The sequence below is a fragment of the Aricia agestis genome, chromosome Z (genome assembly GCF_905147365.1).
Source record: "Aricia agestis chromosome Z, ilAriAges1.1, whole genome shotgun sequence".
In the NCBI taxonomy this organism is placed as follows: Eukaryota; Metazoa; Arthropoda; class Insecta; order Lepidoptera; family Lycaenidae; genus Aricia; species Aricia agestis.
The window spans coordinates 25,605,204-25,629,699 of NC_056428.1; the positions used below are offsets into that span (position 1 = coordinate 25,605,204).

A 24,496-nucleotide genomic window follows, 5' to 3' on the forward strand; every position below is an offset into this window, starting at 1 on the left:
TATTAGTACAAAGAACATAATTTTATGTCTTGCACGTAGAACTTTTTTTCGTCATACATTCAAAGTCTATATCTTTTGTAATTTGTAAACATATTACTATAAAATACAGCTTAAATAAGGTTTGTTACGTTTAAAGTTTATAATTTGGCCGTACATATTATACAATACAATTCATTATATGTTTATTTGTATATTTATTTCAAGTCCAGTGATTTTATTTAGTTCGTTTGAGTTAAAGGTTATGTTTTCATCAGCAATGGCAACGTATCAATAGCCATGGGATCGCTAAGTCGGTACAGCTCATACAACTGCCTCACTGGATGGGACAGCTACGACAAAATACCGAGGTAAGTGGAACTTGCGGCGCGCCGAGAGTGTTTTACCACGTGTGTGTGAAAAGTGTAGGGTCAAATTATACTAGCGCAGAGTCGAAGCGCATCGAAGCAAAGTATCAAAACTGAACATGGCAAATCAAACCTTAACTCCAAAGCGTTAACGCACACATTACATCTGAGAATTTTAAAAGGCGCGCACGCGTCGTGCGCATCTGCGCGAATTCGTGCGCATGCGCCCGACCAACGCTGGTTGATCTCGCAGAAGTAATGTGTGCGTTACGTTCTGGAGTTAAGGTTGAATTTTCTGTGTACAATTTTTGGGAATTCGCTTCGCTGCGCTTCGACTCTGCTCTATTATAAATTGACCCTGCTTTGATGACGGCAGATGAGGTATTTATCTTAACGGATTGAGTTTACGATTGTGCATCGTTGTACTGTGGACTGTGGCTCGATTTATATGCGTCCCGAACGCGCGGTTTGGCGGCTACATCGCGAGATCACAAGCAATGAGGGTTTTCGATATATCATTTGATCGATTGGAGATGGTAGGGTCTTTCGTGGCAACTGTCGTGACAGATATAGGACAGCTATACCACAATAGACATAACTACACCGTAATATATGACAGCGGTTTGACATGACAATTAACACGATAGACCCTACGGCTACATAGCGCCATTTATCGCACAACTTTGTCTTACATTGTATGTAAATAACAGCGCGACCGAGTCGCTATTTAAGTTAATCGTTACATATAATTTTTGCTTGGGCTCTCGCGGTATTCAATAAATCCAGCCTCAGAATTTTAAGCCTTGTTAACATTACAATTTACAGTATCTAATTATTCACTAAATTTGGAATGTAGTGTAAATCCACCTAGCTGTCTAGGTAGCCTACCTAAACAGGCTTGGACTTTCGGATGTTTTCATAATGGTTACTTTTTCTTTCTTGTTGTATGGCTTATAGTAGCCAAAAGTAATTTTTAGCGCTGCTACTTTAATAGTAAATCTATACAAGGGACAACATACAACACCCTAAAGTAATATCTATAAGTATATAATTATGTATGTGGCCATCGGTCTACGAATAAATAATACTATGGAAGAGTAACTTAGTCAAAAAATGGTTCCTACTTTTATTTTCGTACTTTGAGCTGTCAACCTCGGGTCAGTCATACAATTTTAGAAGCCGCAGCTTACTGGAGCCACATTCGAGCGATCCAATGCAAGAGAATTACTGTTCTATAGTTCTATAATGTATTGTATACTCGTATTTCGACGGCACTGTATATTTGCATTGTCTCAGATCTGCGGAATCTCACAGCTTCCCCCAGCTTGATGCATACCCTGTCAACGGATATTAGCTCGACGCTAAACATTACTCAATTTTATAAGTCTTCGCAAACTTGGGTGTTTGTCTGTCGCGTTTAGCATTATAAACTTTCATAGATTTCAAACTCAGGATATTTTATTCAAGAAGCACGTGTATATCATACCCCTGGTGCCTTACTCCCGAAACTGATATCGATTTTCGATTTCAACGGTTTTTTGACACTTTAGACATCTAAAATTTCGCTATTTTAGATGTCTAAAGTGTCAAAAAACCGTTGAAATCGAAAATCGAAATCGATATCAGTTTCGGGAGTAAGGCACCTGATGACCTTATTATTAAACAAATCCGAAAATGGGTCATTCGTTTAAGGTGACGCCGCGTTAAAGTAAATAAAAAACCGTGTTGGATATGTTTTAGATTGCTTGCTTTCTATGAGAGGCTGGGCCGGCCAGTGTATGGCAATGGAACAGTAAAAAAATGGAAACCATAAATACATTATAACCGAAAAGGCGTAAGCGACAAAATAGTTCTTGTCGCGTAATTAAAAAACCATAAATACATTTCATTTATAATTATAAGCAATGGGCAAATTAAAGTGTATGCTTGAACCAATGTATGTACAAATTTTGGAAGTTTAAATCACTCTCCTCTGTTGGCAAAATAGGAATCCCTTTTTTTACAGAGGTCTTTTTGATTCATTATTCTGTGTTATAAAAGTTGACCAATCGTGTTATGCTATGGGTAATTCAAAGACAAAGACATGATAAATACTGACAATGAACTTATAATTCTTAGCTTTAGTCATTCGTCAAAAATCGATATCGCCACAGACAAATAATTATCAAGGCGCCGCCTTAATAATGCTTTAATATTTCATCGATATGCTATGATATAAATATTTTTATTATTATATATGATTAGAAGTAAAAACTTCTTTAGCGGCATTGTAAACTATTTCGGAATGCTTTTAACATAAATGATAATTCGAGTCAGTACACGTGACCTAATCGATACTCTCGGAGTGATTGTTGCTTTTAGCTATTACAAGGCTTCTATCATGGGCTTTGAGCGTGGCGACTGAATTAAGAAATTCCTTAACGAGAAAAACCTAACAGCCTCCACACCCACCGGCTCAGCGGTTCGGCGTTTCCAGACTTCGGCATCGTGTTTGTCTGCATGCGAATAAATGTTTGCGAATAAGTGAAATAAAAAAAAATGATAATTGGATAAGTTGATAAAAAATGATAATATTATGCAATAGCTTTACCGCGGCATTCCCCGAGAGCCGCGGGCGCGAGAGAAGTGATAAGTTTGATCACATAATTTATTAATAATCTTGTCACCTTACAAAAGCCGAATGTATATTGAAGCCATACTATATCTTTTAACATAAATTTTTCAGGACACCAGACACGTTTAAATCAAGTCCACTCGCAATAAAGATGTAGCCAGGGGACCATAAAGACAATCCAAAATGGCGAGCAGCAGCTATAAGATATATATAGATATAATAAACTTATAGATCGATATTTATTGGGTTAAGCCCGCGTCTCAATCGGATAGGTGACGTTAAATTGTACTGAGGAAATAATATGTGATTGGACTAAAAATAATTTGATCACGACAGTGACAATAATAGGAACTTGAGTAGAATGCTATCACGACAAAAAAAGAACATACGGTCGAATTGAGAAACCTCCTTCTATTTGGAAATCGGTTAGAAAATATAGAAAAAGTCTTCGTTTTTTCTGACTTTTAAGACTAGAGTTTGACTTTTAATTAGCTTGGTTGAAAGTCAAATGTTCGACACATAGTCAATCAAAAGCGCTAATGATAGGTTAAAAACCTCAGGAATCAGGTATTAATTGCCTATACTATTTAACATATCACTCAATATAGTTTTATTTACAAAGCTGCATTCTCCTATTCTTATTTTTCACAAACGGTACTTGATTATCCACACTAAAATTTGAATAAAAAATTTGAAGAACCAGAACGAATAGACGAACGACGGACGAACGAACCAGAAGAATATAGGCAGAATGTACGGTTTCGCGTGATAAATAAATTAATGCACTAATAATTAGTAATGTAACACCTTGTGTTCTTTATGAAAACAAAAGAAGACAGGATTTTTAACTTTTTTAATAAATTCTCGTCGTAGCATTATTCGTAGCACCGTAGCACTTTTCGTAGCAGCATGTTCAATTCCTATTATACTATGTAAAACTAGCTTATCGTAGGTCATAGCCTAGCTTTGTCAATAATAATTATATTGACAATGATGAAAATAAATTCAATGACAAGGTTATCCTATACACATGTAGTAAATTATCCGATACAGAAGTTTGGCCTTTAACGTGGGAAAAATTGCATTTCTCTCATCTGCTTTGTCCCTTGTGGATCCCTTTTGTCCCACGTAGGGACAAACATGACATACAATATCCCAAAATAAACTTTCGTACCCCTTTACGAAAACTCAATGATACTCATTTAAAATAGACGTCATAAGAAATTAGGTTTTTGTTCAATCGTCGAAATGAAGGCAATCCCTAGGAGGATAGGCCCGATCCTAGTAGCACGCAACTGACGCAAACACATATACTATGTTGTATATGTAGCTTTATCACCTATAAAGGGAACACGGTTCACGCTTATTTCGAATTTATATTCTTTAGAATTATTTGTGAAAGGTCTTATGAAGGTACTGTGTTACTACCACGTTACTACTAACTGTATTTCACTTATCAACGTACTGGTATCGCTATGTACTATCAAAGAAGTTGATTCATAGGCAGATATGACGGACCTACGTCATTTAGTCGAATTATTTCAAATGTTAATCGTGATCACTGACTTCTATTATAATACACTGGACAGGCGATCGCTATCAATAAAATGTTCCTATTTGAAAGTCGCCATATTGGCGCTGATTGCTATGTGAAAGCAGTAGTGAGTGTACTTGGAACTACTATTTTGCAAATGGCGGTTGTCATTTTCTATGTAATTAGTTCACAGTACGCTCACCGCGGCGCTTCAAATCGGCACAAAAAATAGCTGTCATTTTGTACGGCATAGCCTGTCCAGTGTATTATTGAGGTCAGTGATCATGATTCGTAATTTATCAGTTAAATTTGACAAAACTCGACCAAATTACGGACCTATGAATCAACTTCTCACTTCCTAGTACATGTTATAGTTGGGGAGGGGAAGAGGGGATTTCAGGAGTAGCTCCAGTGTGTCAGATTAAGCTTGTATAGGCTTCCGACGTGTGTCTAGTTATCATGGTATAGAAATGAGATTTCTCATGTGGTGGTCAATTTTTTTTTACACTGAAATGTCATCGGATTTGTCAGATTAAGATACGCGCACAATTTGTCGGCGCATGCCGGGGCGGATCGGGGCTCAGCGCAGCGCAAAATGCGCTATAGCACACTATTGCCGGGTATGGAGGCGGATTTTTGCGATGCGCCCCGGCACGCTGAGCCCTGGCCCGGCCCGTCTCAGTGTGCTCACTCTTTTGAGATATTGGATGTTTAGTATACCCCAAAGAAGCTTCCATACAAAGCACTGCAGATTCAAAGGTTTGCTAAGCCTGTAGATACATTTTAAAAGATAAAAAAGTAAAGCTTCATATTTTCCTAACTAAGCTTCGCGGATATAAATGATTTAGTCCTTGCTGTCTAAAATATATTTAATTATAACTGACTTAAATAAGCAATTTTCTGAATATATTTTCTGTTTCAAAACTTTGAATTTGGTGCAGTTTTTGAACCCACCACTAAAATAAAAAACGCTCTTATTATTTTTTAATCAGTTTTATCTAATGTACAAAACCTATTAAGTCTCCATGACGCTCGAGTGACTACAAAAATAGCACCCTCCCCTCCTCTACTATTATCTACTGAGAGCAGTCGATATAATTGTTCTATTTCTTTATTATTTTCTATTTACAGACTCTATCAGTCTCCCCATGTTGGACCATGTTTGTTAACCAAGATTGCCACTCGCAAAGCCATGGAATGAACAATCAACGTCAATCATAGACAATCGATAAACATAATATTATGCTCTACAATCTACATTCTACATGTTGGCAATCAATAGTTTTAGTCCACCTTGAGCCAACGTAACCTCTCTGACCGTATTTTTTATCATTGTCTATCCTATCTTTTCTCCAGAAAAAATGTATTTTAAAAAGATAAAACCGACTTCAAAATTGTACGTAATTCAAAATCAAAAATTCAAAAATCTTTATTAGCATACTTATAATATTATATTTTAGTACAGGCGAACATTTCAATCCTCCAAACTTATAATTAAGCCAGTTTGTTACAATATTTTCTGTTATTTTATAGACTTCTTCCCATGTGGATAGAAGATAAGGGCGGTGTCATTGGCGTAAAATTGCACATCCCGTTTTCTCAGACTAGCGATTTAAGATTTAAATTACGAATTAAAATTCCCTATCTCAAAAACTACTGACCTGATTTTGATGAAACTTGCAGTATTCGTTAAGTTGAACAATATCTAGTACAACTAAAAATCACTTAAATCGGACTTGTAGTCCCAGAGATAGGTATGCGAAAACAAACAAAAAACATATATACTTACACTTGAAATTTTGGCATATTTGTTCAGACTTCAGACACTGATATAGGCTGGACGTTCTGGAAATATTACATACATACGGGTCGAATTGATAACCTCCCTTTTTTTGAAGTCGCTTAAAAACGCGAACGATGAACAAATTAGTCCAAACTTAGCTTTGAGTTTCGTTTAACATTATCGTGTAAATTAATTATGCATGTGCAGTCGGGATGCTCTTTCAATCCGAACCCAATTTCCGGCCGGATTTCCACAGAGAGTATGACAAAGTAATACAATTTCGCCAAACGAACTAACTGTAATTTACCAAACACGTAAGTTAACTATAACAACGTTTTTAATATGATAATAACGTCCTCCTTTTTGATATGAATTAATCAGTTAAACAAAGCTACAAGGATGGTTTCGTGTGTGGTACGAAAGCATCCTTGTAAAGTTCTCGAATATATTTTTTATCAAAGTACAAGTTGGAAGCAATGAGGTTGCAACAGACGACGTGTCGTCGCCACACTACTGGTTTCTCTATGTATTTCTATGAAATACCCTGCGCAGCTAGCGACACGAAGCTAGCGACACTTTCATAGAAATAGTAGTGTCGCGACGACATGTCGTCTGCTGCCGCTTCATGTCGCCCGCTGCCAACCGGCACCTTTAGATGATTGCTCCCATTTTGTAAAATATCTTTTGACAACTACTATTTGGTCTCTAAAAAGGCTTGGCCGAAAGGGCACTTTAATTTAATAAGATCTGTTGCGAGCTTATTCTACAAGCCGACCCATTTGTGCCAAACCGTTCCCAGTTACTGTCAGCATGAATAGAGCGTCTGGCCCAGTCAACCGGAATGTGTCCAATGATACTGACAAATCTGTTCATATATTTTATAGTTCATTCGATTCATGGATTCTGTATTGAAAACCTACTTGGGGGTCGCGACCGCCTGGTGGGTACCGAAGCCTCTGTACTGACAGAGGTCGAGTTTTCTCGATCTCGACGGTTCATAAAAAATAAAAGTGTTTAAAAATATTGATATTACTTAAATTAAGTATATTTTGACGAAAAGATATTATACAATATACAATATACATACAAGATAAAAAGCAAAGGGTGAGGCAGGTCACGAAATATTATTTCATACCTATCATAAAAATGTTGAAAAACACTGGTCTAAACCACGAGTCACGACGCTAGTGACAATTTTACTTAAAACCCGGGGTAACCCGGCTTTGGTGTTTGGCCATATTTCGGGTATGTACTATGTAAAATAACGATGTTAGACGATTCTCAGACTATCTGTGATCATGATCATTTCGTGATATAATATGAAATCATCATGATCACAGTATGATTTTAACTTTTTTTCTAATTTCTGAACTCAATAAAAAATCAAATGGGAGAATGAATAAGCTTATTTTACAATTGTTATTATTAAAGCAAAAAAATATATATGTATACGTTGTTGAACGTTTTATGTTTTCCCTCAAAATGTGGCACTCTCTTAAAACTCGTAAAGTAAAAGCTCTCCAGTACATAAAACTAAAATTAGTAGTTTGGTACTTCGGTAGTGCTAGTAAAAATTCTTAAATTACACTTTCAGAGCAAAAAATGCCAGAGATACTGAGTATCCAATATCCATATTAATATTATAAATGTCTCTACACAGTTTCTATGTCAGATAAAAAGGTGCGATTCCCGCACGAAATACCTACTTTTTAGCCGACTTTCAAGATGGAGGAGGTTATAATATTGTTTTCGTCTGTTTAAATTATATTTTTTATGTTTAACATAATATGAATGATATTTTACTCTATGTCGGTCGAGTAGTTCCGGAATCTTTAAAATCAAACAATATTCCTCCATAAACTAGTATAGCCATATTATATTATTATAATAAATATATTATTATCTCCTAAACTAAAAAATAATATAGATTCTCGCCGCTCTAATAACCAATTAAGATTTAAAAATATGCAGTAGCAACTAAACGCTGAAAGGGAAAATAGAAATCCTGAATAAACTTTCATTTGAAAATGGAAAATTCATTCAAACCATTGGATTAAACCGCTGAAGAATCTTCGAGAACATCCATTGAAAGTCAGACGGGCATAAACAATGAATGTGACATTTTATATATCGTGTTTTCCGCCCGACTGAGTATGTCCCTGGTTTTGGAGCACTTTGCTTGTGCATTATTGCATTAGATCGAATAGGTTAAACTATTCGATCTAATTACGAGTGAGATTGAATTGGAATTGACATTAAATTTTATCTTATCATAAGCCTTTAGAAGCCGGCGACCTTTTTGCTAATCGTGACTTCGAAATATACTTAACATTAAATATGTCGAGAAATAAAATTTAAAGATTATATAAAGTTGTATAAGGCGATCAAAATATTAGCATAGTTTGAATTTTAAAAAAATGCATTATTTAAAGTAGATTACTTATTAGCCGTTTACGTATATTTTAAGGATGCGTCCACCCGTACGCGCGGCTTGGCCGGTACACCGCTAGATCACAAAAATTGTAACTAAATTAGTAGTAATTACATTACAAACAATTAATAAATCGTTACAAACAATTGTTTCTGCCGCATGCGGCCGTAATAATAAATACTATATTTCCATATAGTATTTGTTATGTTATGCGTAGCAAAAATCATGAAAGTTTTTGTTATATTGCAACATTTGCATTATGAGTCTTAATTTACTTTTTTTCTACTCCGTGTCTCATTATTATCAAAATATTTTTGAATATCCTGAGCTGAAAACATATTCAATCCCAGAATAAATAGAACACATCGTTATGATTCCAAAGGTCATACGAGATCAACTAGGAGACAAGGGATCAGGTTTGATATATTAAGCTCTGCAATTCCCTAACCCATTCAATCTGTCAGTTAATAATAAATCCCCCTCATGTTAATGTCAACACGGGGTTTCCATTCCTGTATATTTTTGTAGTGTTTGGGTTATTGCATTTTCGTCGCAAGTTGTAATTGAAAATCAACTTTTTGTAATTGAAGGTGGGATAGAGATGACTTTTGTGTCGCGTAGCCTTGCTGCCACGTAGTGCGACTTGCCTCATAGGCTCTATTTACATCGGCGCGGAATGGAAGCGTCAACTTCGCCTCATTACGCGGGAATTCGCTGAAATACTGGAGAATTATTTCCGTGAACTCCTGCGTCATGAGTATATCCCATTGTATAATCTGTATCTTTTACTTGACTAGTTCGCGCCACTTCAACAGACGGCACCGGCGAATTCTCAAGAATTCCGCGGAAAACGCACGTCCAATTTTTTGGCTCGTATTTAATTTGTATAGTTTACTGTTGATATATAGTTAATTATGCTATAGTACAGTTTAGTTGCAAAAAGTCACTTCCGTTTCACTCCGCGGTGGTATAAATTGAGCCATACAAAGAATATTTGGCCGTGACGTGTCGCGTCTCGTCGCACCCGCGTAGTGTCGCTGTGCGGTCTCACCTTTACGCTACGAGTACGGATAATAAATGTTACGAGTATTTAATATTTGTAGGAAATAGGTAACATAGCGAAACGTGGCAATAAAGGCGATATAACATTAAAAAGCCATTCGGCGCTACGCTTTTATGCATCGTCTAGTCGCATAGTCCTCGTTTCGTTTAGTTTTTGTATGAACTGATCCGTTGGGTTACTTCACCAACAGTCACGGACGACGTTATTCTACCAGCACTTAAATAAATGTGAACTTTTTCTGCGCATGCAGCGCGGCGCAGTTTCAAACTCTCTCAATGGAGCATCTTGTTGTGTAGATACTTAATCATTTAAAATTTTGTATCAGAAAATGCAGCGCCTCGTTGCGCCTCTTCCCGTATTTTTCTGTTTATAGTAGCGATAATAGGGAATATTGGGTACGCAAAGGTCGGAGCACAGGGCGCTATTAGCGCCATACAGTAAAGAATCCGACCAAAATCTTCCATGTAGCAGACGTCGTATCAGAAAATTAACTGAAACGTATCAAACGTCTATCAAAATTTTAGCACTAGCAAAGACAGTATCTGGTGCTAGTGTTGCCTAATCGCACCAAAACATTATGATTATCCTAAATTATTTTATTTTTTACAGAAGCACAAAATTACATTCTCTTCAAACCAATATGCTGATTTCAGATTCAAAGTCTCAACTTTTATGTCGAAATTAGTCAGTTCATGTCAAATTGATATTCGTCAGATTACAATAATTTGTTTATGTCGTATGTTATATCTATCTTATATCTTAAAACGAGCAATTCTTGTATATATCCATACTAATATTATAAATGCGAAAGTATCTCTGTCTGTCTCGCTTTCACGCCAAAACTACTGAACCGATTGCAATGAAATTTTGTACACAGTTATTCTAGAGTCTGAGAAAGGACATAGGCTACATTTTGATGTGGGAAAATATCTTATTTCCATGAAAATATCGATGAAAATTAATTCGCATTGCGCGTGGCCAGCGCTCATCCCAGGGGTCCTGGGTTCGAGTCCCGCAGGCGGAACAAAAAGTTTTCAATGTTCCTGGGTCTTGGATGTGTATTAAAATAATATTTCAAAAATCTTAAATATAAAAAAATTATAAAAAATCCAGAAATATATCGATGCAATGAACATATTAGTTCTAATACGATTCAACAGATGGCGTTTTATTTTTTACTTCATTGTAACATAGAACTAATCATACTTATTAGTTATTATGTTTTTGTTTATAGTTTTTAATACGTTAGAATATTATGTTTAATAATATTATCACTTGGTATAATAATAATCAATCTATCTTATCTTATAGAACTCCTACTGCATTTCTAATATATTATGTGACAAGTTGACAACAGAAGGCGCTCTAAAATAAAGGAGTTCGAGTGTACCATGTTGGCCTATATTCCATCAAGAAAATATATTATCAATGCAATCAACATTTTAATTCTAATATATGAAAACAAATGGCGTTTTATTTTTTACTTCATTATTGTAACAGAACTAATCATACCTAATTTAGTATATATTGTTTTTATTCATAACTAGCTGTTGCCCGCGACTTCGTCCGCGTGGACTTTAGTTTATAGCGCGCGGTGTCAACAAAATTTGTGTCAAATTTAAAAACTTTTTAAAATCCTGGTAAGTGGTACCCCTCTTAGGGCCGCGCTACACCGGAATGGCAGCGCTGAAAGTGCTCGCCTCGCCGCTGCCATTCCGGTGTAGCGCGGCCCTTAATTAATCAAAATACCCAAAAACAGCTGTGCAGTGTGCACATAATCTATACTAATATTATAAATGCGAAAGTATCTCCGTCTGTCTGTCCGTCTGTCAGTCTCGCTTTCACGCCAAACGCCAAAACTACCAAACCGATTGTAATGAAATTTTGTATACAGATAGTCTAAAGCCTGAGAAAGGACATAGGCTACTTTTTTACTGGAAAAAAGGGTTGTAAGGGGTGAAAATGCGTAAATTTGTTCAAATTAAGTTAGTTCCAAAAATTCATAATAGATGGCACCGTGCGTCTTCTACATCGCGCTGACGCGTGCTCAAAAGTCTTTCTATAAGAGGTGGTATCATCTTACATTTAAGTTTCGATTTTTTCGATTGTTATATCTATTCTACGGTATTAATTAACTCAGTACTTTTTCTGTGCAGTGACGTAACCTTAAACCTATCAATGATAAATAGTTTATGGGTAAAGTTGTGTAATTGGGGGGCTAAATAAGCTTTAAAATTTGGCATAAAATATAAAGTTTAATATAAACAAATTAAATACTTATTGTGTGCACACTGCACAGCTGTATTGATTTAAGGGGTACCAGGGTTTTTTTATAAAAGCTTTTGACACCAATTTTGTTGACATCGCGCGCTATAAACTGAAGTCCACGCGGACGAAGTCGCGGGCAACAGCTAGTATTATATATAATTGGAATCTCGGAATCGGCTCCAACGATTTTCATGAAATTTCGTATATAGGGTGTTTCGGGGGTGATAAATCGATCTAGCTAGGAATCATTTTTAGAATGCTTTTTATTCGTTTCGTGTTTTATCGAATACCGAGCAAAGCTCGGTCAAATAGCTAGTATATATAAAACTCAAAGGTGACTGACTGATTGACATAGTGATCTATCAACGCACAGCCTAAGCCACTGGACCGATCGGGCTGAAATTTGGCATGCAGGTAGATGTTATGACGTAGGCATCCGCTAAGAAAGGATTTTGATAAATTCCAACCCCAAAGGGTTCAAATAGGGGATGAAAGTCTGTATATAATAATACTTCTCAATGCGAGCGAAGCTGCGGGCAAAAGCTCGTTTAATATAATTTATGTGATTTCTATATAATTGAAGATGCTTATCTAAACGCTTTTGTTGGTAAAATCTATTTATTATGATACAGCAAGGACTTCGGTTAGGACGAATTAACTTATCTTATATATAAAATTCTCGTGTCACAATGTTAGTTACCGTACTCCTCCGAAACGGCTTTACTGATTTTTATAAAATTTTATATTCTTAATGTTCAGTAGGTCTGAAAATCGGCTACTGGCTACTTTTTGTAATTGATATTAAGTGCATTTGTTGAATAAATAATAGTAAATTATAACAACTCGCTCTAAACTGACGGCGATCATTGTTTGTGCGACGGGACAGCGATGGACGTTACCATGGTGCCATACTTATTTAGCCACTTCATAAAATAAAATGGGCGAAATACTTTATATGGTAAAGCAAAATTTGCCGGGACAGCTATTAATTTATATAATTCGTTGGCCCGTAGCATAAGACGTGATCTCATGAAGTATACTACGTTATACTATGGTTATACGGAATTTTTGCAGATATACTTACTTAAAATACACCAAGTATGTCTCAAGTAAGTGGCTAACTAGCTTTTTATAGCGGACGCGGTACGCGTAAGGGCATTACCTATTACCTTCCATATAATTTTAACGAACATTATAACTTATACCTACTTTACATTTGGTTTACTTTGTATAAGTAGTATTATAGTAAGTTTACGTGGGAGAGCCATGCTTCGGCACGAATGGGCCGGCTCGACCGTAGAAATACCACGTTCTCACAGAAAACCGGCGTGAAACAGCGCTTGCGCTGTGTTTCGCCGAGTGAGTGAGTTTACCGGAGGCCCAATCCCCTACCCTATTCCCTTCCCTTCCCATCCCTACCCTCCCCTATTACCCTATTCCCTCTTAAAAGGCCGGCAACGCACCTGCAGCTCTTCTGAAGCTGCGAGTGTCCATGGGCGACGGAAGTTGCTTTCCATCAGGTGACCCGTTTGCTCGTTTGCCCCCTTATTTCATAAAAAAAAATAAGTACCGGGAAAATAATGCAATCAACAAATGCAGACTTTAGTCTGCATTTGTTGATTGCATTATTTTCCGGGTCGAAAGTTTCAAAATACGAAAACTTTGCCAAATGGCCGGTTATAGCCTATTCATCCGTTCATGTCTTCAAGCTAATGCACATAAAAATATACGCCCAACCGAACATAAAGTCAGTTCAAAGTGTCCCTATTGAGACACATTCGGGCCTGTAGTTAATATGGCACCTTGTTAGACTATAAAGGCTCCCAAATATCTCCATTCCCCTGGCAATGGACGGACAAATTGTTACGTGATCGATAACGAACACGCCTGACAATGGATTTTACGTTACACCGCGCCGGCTTTTGCGACAGGTTTCGCGTCAGTTTCTTCTTTATCTTCTGTACTAGTTTATCTAGTTGCATTCGATAATTTCGACAACGAAGTAAAAATACGTGTGGCGCTCGGGGACTGCCGCGGTAAAGTAATCGCTAACCATATCAACTTATGGAATTATAATTTGCAAACATCAAGTCGCTGACAAACACCGTGCCGGAATCTGGCAACGTCGTACCGACCGGTCGGTGCGGCGAGCATTATAACCCGAGTCACACCGAACCGAAGTCTGCCGAACTGAAACGACTTTAGACAAATGTTAGGTGTTTCTTGTTACGGAATTTCTTGATTCGGTCGCCGCGCTCAAAGCCCATGATAAAAGTTATACGATAGCTTAAAAATTGCGGGTTACAACGTATCGCTAAGTAAAGGTAAATCAACGCGGCAAGCGATCGCGACCGTCAAAAATTCAAATAAAATACCACCTTCACTAGGCTATAAGTTTCATTTTCTACTGCTTTGTAGTGGCGAAGAGCTAAATGAAACCTATAGCCTAATTCATAGTAGCATTTTATTAGAATTTTTGTCGGACGCGTCAAAGATCGGATAGCCACCTTAACAATGTACTAGCGATTTCTGATATTAAATGGTACCTACACAATAGACATTCTGTCTACTCTGGTACCTACTGTCGAGATCAGCTAAAAAGTAAGTTTAGTCTGTCTGACATCTAACTACTCTGTTGTTACAACCCCAGTCAAAAAAGGGGGTGATGAGATGGCATGCCTGTGCAAGTATGATTATCAGTAACGTTGTTCTTTCTTAAAGGATAGACAGCTTTTTTTAACGGAGGTAATAGAGAGCTTCTCTCAGCTACAGAAAACTTAAAGAGTTTGTAAGTTTTCAGTGTGGAATCGCCTTAAACGTCTTCCCAACTCATCCCTTGGGGCCCAGGGGGTGAATTTTGAAACTTTCATGGTGGATACCTTCGTCAGAGTCTGGTCCCTCAACCAGCAACTTGATTAAACTCTCCTAGTTTTAACAAATGAACTTTGATAGGATTCTTAAGTTTGATAACAACTTATTCAAACAAGAAATTAACATCTATTTGCTCTGGCTTTGCACGGATATGATTAAACATAAATATTGTTGAACCTATTGCTAAGTAGGTACTTTATTTAAATCATTACCTGACCGAATAGATTTTATCATTGTAAATATTGTTTCTACTTCAACTGAAGGCGGCATATTGTTGTGGAAAATGAATCTACTTTCAAACCATAAAAATTTGGCTGGCCGCACACGCATGTTTTCCGTATTCGATTCCCGAATTCGTTTTTCGTATTCGGTATTCCGTGAAACTGGCGCACACGTTCGTTTTTTTCACGCGCGAACGCGCCGGCTTGCACCTAAAACGTATTAGCGGAATTCGTTCCGAAAAGAAAAAGGAACGTGTGCGGCAGTTCATGTATTTTCTACTGATTCCATGCATTCGGATTTCCGAATACGGAAAACAAATACTCGTACGACAAATTCGGAAATCGCTAACGGAAAACGTGTGTGCGGTCGGTCAAAGGTCTTTCTCGTGTAACGTTTCCATTGACAAGAAAAACACAGGCAGTCCTGTCACAGTCACTGACCTCCATTATACAAGTACGCTGGACTGATGATACCCTTTGAAATGACAGCTATTTTTTGTGCCTATTTGAAGCGGAATCAGCTCTCCCATTATTAGGGATAGGAACTAAATTTGACGTAAAAATGACGTTTGAAAGTCGCCATCATGTCGCCATATTGGCGCTGATAGCAGTAGTGGGAGTATTTGGAACTAATACTAGTGATGTACAACTGTCTTTTCTATTATCGATGAAATGTTTCCAGATTCAGATAATGTCGGCCATTAGGACAAAAATATTAAATTGAATAATACAAACGCTACATATTTGTATTAAAGATTACAGACTTCCTCTCCGTAATTTAGATTATAAATTAACAACGATTTCATACGTAGATAACGTGAAGTAGCAGTACCTATCTATAATCCATTTATTTTTACCAGTTAGCACTACGAAAAACTAAAAACAAAACTGAAGATAAGCTTCTAACGAAAACTTTATTGTATTGTATTTTCTAATTTCATTTATAATATTATCAAAGTAGTGCTACAGTGTATCGTATTAAAGCTGAACAAAGCTGAATAAGTGTTCTGTGTGATTAGACCCTAACTAATCTCATCATATTATCTATACTAATATTATAAATGCGAAAGTATCTCTGTCTGTCTGTCTGTCTGTCTGTCTGTCTGTCTCGCTTTCACGCCAAAACTACCGAACCGATTGTAATGAAATTTTGTACACAGATAGTCTAAAGCCTGAGAAAGGACATAGGCTACTTTTTAACTGGAAAAAAGGGTTGTAAGGGGGTAAAAATCCGTAAATTTGTTCAAATTAAGTTACTTCCAAAAATACATAATAGATGGCGCCGTGCCGTCTCCTACATCGCGCTGACGCTTGCGCAAAAGTCTTTCTATAAGAGGTGGTATCATCTTACATTTGATTATCGGTTTATTCGATTGTCATTTCTTTATTTACTTTATTAAATTATAACTTTGTACTTTATCTATGCAGTGATGAGTGACGTAACCTTAAACCTATCAATGATAAATATTAAATAGTTTATGGGTGAAGTTGTGTAATTGGGGGGCTAAATATACTTTAAAATTTGGCATAAATAAAGTTTAATTTTTAAAAATGAAATAAGTTATGTGCACACTGCACAGCTGTTTTTGGGTGTTTTGATTTAAGGGTACCAGGGTTTTTTTATAAAAGCTTTTGACACCAATTTTGTTGTTTGAACATCGCGCGCTATAAACTGAGGTCCACGCGGACGAAGTCGCGGGCAACAGCTAGTAATATTATAAAGCGGAAGAGTTTGTTTGTTTGAACGCTCTATTCTCAGGAACTGCTGGTCCAATTTGAACAATTATTTCAGTTTGTTTCAGAACAATAGTTAGACAGCCCATTTTATATATTTTATCACGCTGAGACTAATAGGAGCTAAGAAATAGAGGAAAATGTGGAAAAAGTGGGGGAATGTATAACGTGAAGGATTATATAGGCTATTTTTTGTGTGTGTTGTTACTTTATCTCATTTGATTTTCGACATTTTGGCGCTGATTGCAGAAGTGCTAGGGAAATTAACTAATTGGATAATGCGATCCATAAATAAATATGGAACGTTTGAATAAATTTTTTTATTGGGGTGGAGTAGGTAAGGTATTTATAAATAATAAAAATATATGTGCGATACTTTAACATTATATTTTATTAGTTACCGTTACACAGTTACAGTCTGTCAAGAAAGAGTAGACGCTGAAATAAATTTTCCAAACATAATCACGATCAAATGGTAGTTTTGCGCCTTGTATTTTCACAGAGAACGTTTGTACACTTCAAATAGTAACGGCAACGGCGGTAGTAGCAATTTTCGGACGCCAACCAGGCTTTTTAATTTTTTTCAACCATAATTCCAGTCTTCCTTCGTCAGACGGAAACCTGTCAATTATTTTAAGAGCATAATATTATGTATTTGATAATAAAAATCGGTTATCGGAGATTTTAATACAATTATTATAGATATCGATAAGTTTTATCGGCAGAAAACTGCAGCACTATTGAATTTTATTGTTTATCAAAAATCGGTAAAACAAAGGTAAATATGTGGTGAATACGGTATAATAAGATTAGTGCCACATTTTTAAGTGCCTATATTATCAATAAAAGCTTAATATCGTAGAAATGAGCTGTTAAAATCACTTACTTGCGAAATGTAACCCCACATCCCTTTTTGTACCGTGTTTTACATAACATACACCCTTTCATAGTTTAACTATGATTTATGAACTACCACCACTTATATAATATATATTATATAATCGCGTAAAACCTTTTAAAACACTTTAAAAACACGAAAACAATTCGACAGATTAAGCCATAGAGAATTAAAATAAATACATGGTTACCAATGGTTACGTCAAATTTAGTTCTCGGTCCTAATAATGGGGGCGCTGATTCCGCTTCAAATGGCACAAAAAAAAAGTGGGTATCATAGATCCAGCGTACTTGTATAATGGAGATCAGTGTGTCACAGTATAGCAATATGACATTTAATATTGATATACTGTGGTCCTGTAGTTATTCGGTGTGTAAATATTGTTATTTTAATTTGTAGGACTTCTTATAAAATAATGTATATTACTGATATTATGTGGAATGCTATAACGCCTATATTTTCGTTGTTACAGAGTGCGAGTGGAGTACTACGTCAACGAAAACACATTCAAGGAACGACTGCAGCTCTACTTCATTAAGAACCAACGCTCAAGTAAGAATACTTTATTATAATATCCTTTCTGTCTGTCTCTTACTTTAGGTCTCAGAAGCGATATATTAGATAATCAAATAACCTATAGTAACGTAGATACTTTGAGTCCTACCTAGCATACGCCAACGAGATATCTCACTCTACATGTTCTCTCGATGTTTGATGGTTTGTCTCTTCATCTCTATTCACTCTAGCATGACAAACATTTTTTCTCGCGTAGATCTATCATCGAAATAACACATTTTGTCGAGATAAAGTCGAGATTTTGACATTATGAGACGAGTAACTACTCGTCTCATAATGTCAAAATTTAATTATCTCGAGAGTGAGATATCTCGTTGGCGTATGCTAGGTAGGCTGGGATAAGACTAGAGCTTTTGTTGTAAAATGTACGGTTTCTGATTGACAAATAAATATTTGCCCGAACGAAGTTTTCGTCAGTATCTAGTAGGTAATTACTCTCGTAGGCAAGGACTCTATACCAAGTTTCACCACGATCTTTTCATTGGATTACGGGTGAAGCCAAACGAGCGTAATTTGTGAGTTGTGAGTCGCAGATTTTCTGCCGCGTAAATATATTTTCATACAAATCATGACTCACAAAACGCTCGTGTGAATCAAACAGAACTTTTGTATGAAACTGAATGCAGCAGTATTCTGCCGGACCGAAATTCTGCGACTCACAACTCACAAATTACGCTCGTTTGGCTTCACCCTAAGCGTCAACATAGACAAGACAGACAAACAGGCACAATTTCGCCTTTATAATATTACTATGGTTACTATTGATGTCTACACAAGGTTGAAGTCAACGACACTATAATATTCGGTTCTATACTGCTACTACTAAATGATAAATTACTTACACAAACATTTTAATCGTCCAACCTAATTTACATTATATTTAATATTCGTCATACAAGTGTGTAGTGTGTTAATGTACACATATTATGTGTGTATATAGTGGGTAAAACAATTCTCACGCAATGTTCTACTGAATAAAAAATGGCTTGTTTTGTTAACTGTTACACAATTTCTATGAAGCTATTATATACATCCCTCTGTTAATGTGCCTTGGCTATGATTATCTCTGGCAAATTGACGATTGCCGAAAAACATTAATTAATTACAACAAAACATTGATTAGTCGTACCATAGTCAGACTATTATAATATTATGGTCTTAATGACTGCTGCAAAGTGCAAACTAATGTAGTATATATTATAACTACACTTTTAAATATCACAATTTTCAAAGCTGTAGTTGTAGTAAAGTAGCTGGGGGACTCTAGATAACAAATATAAGCTTTCTATGAAGTTTCAGAAACCTTGACTTTGATTACCATGGACGTAAAAAAAGTACTTTTTTAAACGTCCATGTTCATTACATGGTTCATTTTAAGTAGTCTGCAATATCCATTTTTGAAAACACTGTACTTTTTTTAAGGCCAGTAAATGTTATCAGAATCTTCATGACCCAGGTACTTTCGACATCGGGTGAGAACCAAAGAAATTTATTCATGGACGTTTTATTTGTTTCAGGCTTAAGGATACGCATAGTAAATCTCTTCTTCAAGATATTGGCGTGTCTGCTCTACGTGTTCAGGGTGTGTGCTGATGGAAACCCCATTTCCTCCAGCTGGTAAGCCTAGCTGTATATTCTCGAGTTTATGAACGTATAAAAACATACGAGCGCCGTCAGAAGCTTACGTTTACACTTCGTTTTTGTCAGCGAAAACGTAAATGTATCATGTAACAAACACCGCATTTCAAAGTCCTTGGCTAAGTACTCACATGCGGTTTTGCTCCAAAATTGAAAGTTTTACTCCAAATCGAGTAATCATTACTTTGTGGACCGCAAAATTCACAGCTCGAAGGCTCGCATCGAGCCGGCTCGATGGAATTAAATATTATATCGATTTAAAATATTAAATAAAACTATCGAGCAATGCTGAATGTGTGGACGAAATCGCGAGCCGTGGGTTTTGCTCGACGTTGCTCGATCAAGCAAAATCAAATTGTGAGTACTTAGCATTATACTTTCTTTATTTTTGTAGCTAATTCAAAATTTTTACCACTTTTGATACTCTTCATGAATATACAAAAAAAACCCACCAACCGAATAATGAATATATAACCACCTCCTTTTTGGACGTCGGTTAAAAAGTAGTGATAATACAAGTTACAACACACAATAAACCAAGGAATTATAATGAATAGCATATTATTATGGCACCCTAAAATTACCGATAGCTATACAATTACTTTCTAATTAGTATTGGGTGTCAAACTGCATTTCTCCATCACATTAATTTACTTGTACGGCAATTTTATACTTCTACTAGAGAATTTTACGGAAACGTCGACAGGGGGCGCTACTGGCACATCTATACTAATATTATAATTGAGAAGCATTTGTTTGTTTGTTTGTTTGTTTGAACGCGCTAATCTCAGGAAGTACTGGTTCGATTTGAAAAATTCTTTCAGTATTAGATAGCTCATTTATCGAGGAAGGCTATAGGCTATATTTTATCACGCTAAGACTAATAGGAGCGAAGAAGTAAAGGAAAATGTGGAAAACGGGGAATTATTTGAAATTAGCCCTTTCAAATAATTCCCCTTGAACGCGCCAATCTCAGGAACTACTGGTCCGATTTGAAAAAATCTTTCAGTGTTAGATAGCCCATTTATTGAGGAAGACTATAGGGTATATTTTATCACGACTAAAAGGAGAAAGTGAAAAAAACGGGGGAAATTATTTGAAAGGGCTTATCTCGCGAACTACTGGAGCAATTTTTATGTTATTTGGCACAAATAAGAAGTAGACCACGCGAAGGATCATAGGCTATCGATTTTAATATTTTTTTCAGTGGTTATATATACATACAAATCTATAATATTACAGACTATACATACAAATTGTTCGTTTTGCACAATAAATCATCTAACAATCTCAGTAGTCTGCCCTCAATTGGCTTCAGCAATATATTCTCATTACTTGATTCCACTTCTAAAAATTGATGTCGCGAATGAAGCAAATAACATACGAGTAAATAATTGACGTTCTTTTAGAATAACAAACATTTTGGAAGGTCCTTTTTCCTTACGGGGCTGATTGCACACATTTTGTCAGCACCGTACGCGCCGTACGCGTTGAACGCACGGCGCACCGCACAGTACACGAAACGCGCCGTGCGGACGAATGTGCGAGCTTTTACATCATTAGATACAAATAGCGAATTCTAAAATGCGGCGCGTTCGGGGCCTGCGTGCTGATAAATGTGCGACAACATTTACTTCATATTTAAAATGGCGAACGATCGAAGCCACCAAAAGTAAATACTACTTACACGTATATAAAATACAATATATTCGTTGGAGAGCCATGCTTCGGCACGAACGGGCTGGCTCGACCGGAGAAATACCACGTTCTCACAGAAAAATGGCGTGAAACAGCGCTTGCGCTGTGTTTCGCCGAGTGAGTGAGTTTACCGGAGGCCCAATCCCCTACCCTATTCCCTTCCCTACCCTCCCCTTTTCCCTTCCCTTCCTATCCCTACCCTCCCCTATTACCCTATTCCCTCTTAAAAGGCTGGCAACGCACCTGCAGCTCTTCTGATGCTGCGAGTGTCCATGGGCGACGGAAGTGGCTTTCCAGCAGGTGACCCGTTTGCTCGTTTGACCCCTTATTTCATAAAAAAAAATATTAGACTATATGCACTCAAAACATTAAATCTTATATATAAAATTCTCGTGTCACAATGTTAGGCCGCGTACTCCTCCGAAACGGCTTTACTGTAATTTTAACCAAATTTTATATGCATATTCAGTGGGTCAAATTAAAATCGGACAAATGCCCAGGCTCGGATAATATAACCAACATAGCAATAAAAACGGCCAAATCGGTACTTGCTCTACCCCTCACTAACCTTTTCAACAGAATTTTGGAGAGTTCTCAAATCCCATCACAATGGTCGGTATCAAATATAATTCTTATCTATAAAAAAGGAGACCCATACGACATAGCAAACTATCGACCTATAAGCCTACTCCCTTGCTTATACAAGCTGTTCTCTTCTCTACTCAACCAAAGAATAAGCGCTACCCTTGAAAGTGAACAACCGGTGGAACAGGCAGGTTTTAGAAAGAGTTTTTCTACTATCGACCACATACACACCCTGGAGCAAATAATTGAAAAATACCAAGAGAGACAGAGAACTCTATATGTAGCTTTTATTGACTACAAAAAAGCTTTTGACACAGTTTCACATAGAAGTATCTGGAAAGCGCTGATAGAGCAAGGAGTAGAGGTAGGCTACATAAATGTTATAAAAAGTTTATATGACAACAACATTGGCAGAGTAAAACTGGACAGAGTCGGTCAGAACTTCCCCATAAAGCGCGGCGTAAGACAAGGCGATCCGATCTCTCCCAAATTGTTCATATCCATCCTAGAATCGATCATAAGAAAATTGGATTGGAAAACTACAGGACTCTATATAGACGGAAAATACCTAAGCCACCTTCGCTTTGCCGACGACTTGGCTCTTCTATCTGAGTCAGTATCTGAACTACAAGGCATGATAGAATCTCTTAATGTAGTGGGTAGAGAGGTGGGCTTAGAGATGAATTTATCCAAAACAATGATCATGACTAATAGCTTGGAGAAAATAATAAAAATAGACAACGAAGCACTCAAGTACACAAATAAATATGTTTACTTAGGAAAACAGATCAGTTTCGGAAAAGACAGCAACTATTCAGAAGTAGAGCGACGTATTCAACTGACCTGGAATAAATACTGGAGTCTCAAAGAGATTTTCAAAAGTAACTTACCAGTTAGCATAAAAACAAAAACCATGACGAGCTGCCTGCTACCGTGTCTAACTTACGGTTGCCAGACATGGAAATACACAGCTAAAGTAAAGAGAAAAATTATTACATGCCAACGAGGCATGGAAAGAAGCATGTTAAAGATAAGAAGAATTGAAAAAATTAGACATACAAAAATAAGAGAGGAAACAAAAGCAACGGATGCTTTGTGCTACGCTCATAAATTAAAATGGAAGTGGGCCGGCCATGTAGCCAGATTGTCGGATGAACGTTGGACCATAAGAGTGACACGATGGAATGGCCCGCTCGGTAAGCGTAACAGAGGCAGACCGCTTAAAAGATGGGCAGACGATATTAAATCTATAGCCGGGCCACGATGGACAAACATAGCCCAAGATAGAGAAAAGTGGGCATCTCTGGAGGAGGCCTTCACCCGCGGAGGGGTTCTGGATGATTAATAATTAGTTTAATTCCTACATATTTAGTTTTTTTATTCTTAGTGTAATAATCGTCTATGAAATAAAGGCTTTTTTATTTTATTTTATTTATTTTATTTATTTATTCAGTGGGTCTGAGAATCGGCTACTGGGTACTTTTAATATTATTGATAAGTTTAATTGTTAAATAAATAATAGTAAATTATTACAACTCGAGACTAACGACGACCATTGTTTGTGCGACGGGATAGCGATGGACGTTGCCATGGTGACATACTTATTTAGTCACTTCAATAGATTAATATGGGCGAAATACTTTATATGGCAAAACAACGTTTGCCGGGACAGCTAGTAATAATTTAAAAAATAAAGAGTTTGACAGTAAATGCACATGTATTTTACCCCCTGTCCTAATAAAATATTTACGCAGCGTAGGTTCAAGATCCCGCTGTATTTGCCATATAGCTTTTTTAATTTATGCCAGACAAAGACAAGTAGCAGTAACCTTGTATACAGGGTGTAACAAAACTAAGTGATAATGCTTTAGGGTGTGTATGTATCACTTTTATAGAGTTCACTATGAACCGGCGCGGCGCTAACAGAGCATGTTTTTGTGATTTATATTGGCAAGCGCCCCAGCGTCGTGAATTTGCTCAAACAAAAGTTAAAATAAAATCTTTCAGCGATTGTACTTTTACAGTTAACTCTATTTCTTTATTGGGTAAGATACACACCCTAAACTCTAAAGTATTATCTCTTTGCTTTGTTACGGGTGTAACAAAGCAAAGTGATAATTATTATGTAGGGGATTATAACTACGGGGTTGAAGTTATAATATCCGTAAATAATAAATATCAACATTTGTAAGGGTATTAAATGTTGTTAAAGTTTCATAAACAATAATTAAACGCAAA

General features: G+C 36.6%; 1 protein-coding gene across 15 annotated transcripts in view; it reads left to right on the forward strand.

Annotated features, from left to right (window-relative positions):
• LOC121739358 (potassium channel subfamily T member 2) overlaps positions 1-24,496 on the forward strand; it is a 168,525-nt gene that overhangs the window by 101,327 nt on the left and 42,702 nt on the right. For 11 of the 15 annotated variants that reach the window (XM_042131769.1, XM_042131770.1, XM_042131778.1 and 8 more), the window contains exons 2-3: positions 18,234-18,313; positions 19,855-19,954. In XM_042131769.1, coding sequence (XP_041987703.1) covers positions 18,234-18,313; positions 19,855-19,954 — 180 coding nt within the window. Of the gene's footprint in view, positions 1-254; positions 348-18,233; positions 18,314-19,854; positions 19,955-24,496 lie in introns of all 15 variants that reach the window. The other 4 variants (XM_042131779.1, XM_042131775.1, XM_042131785.1 and 1 more) reach the window with 1 other exon arrangement.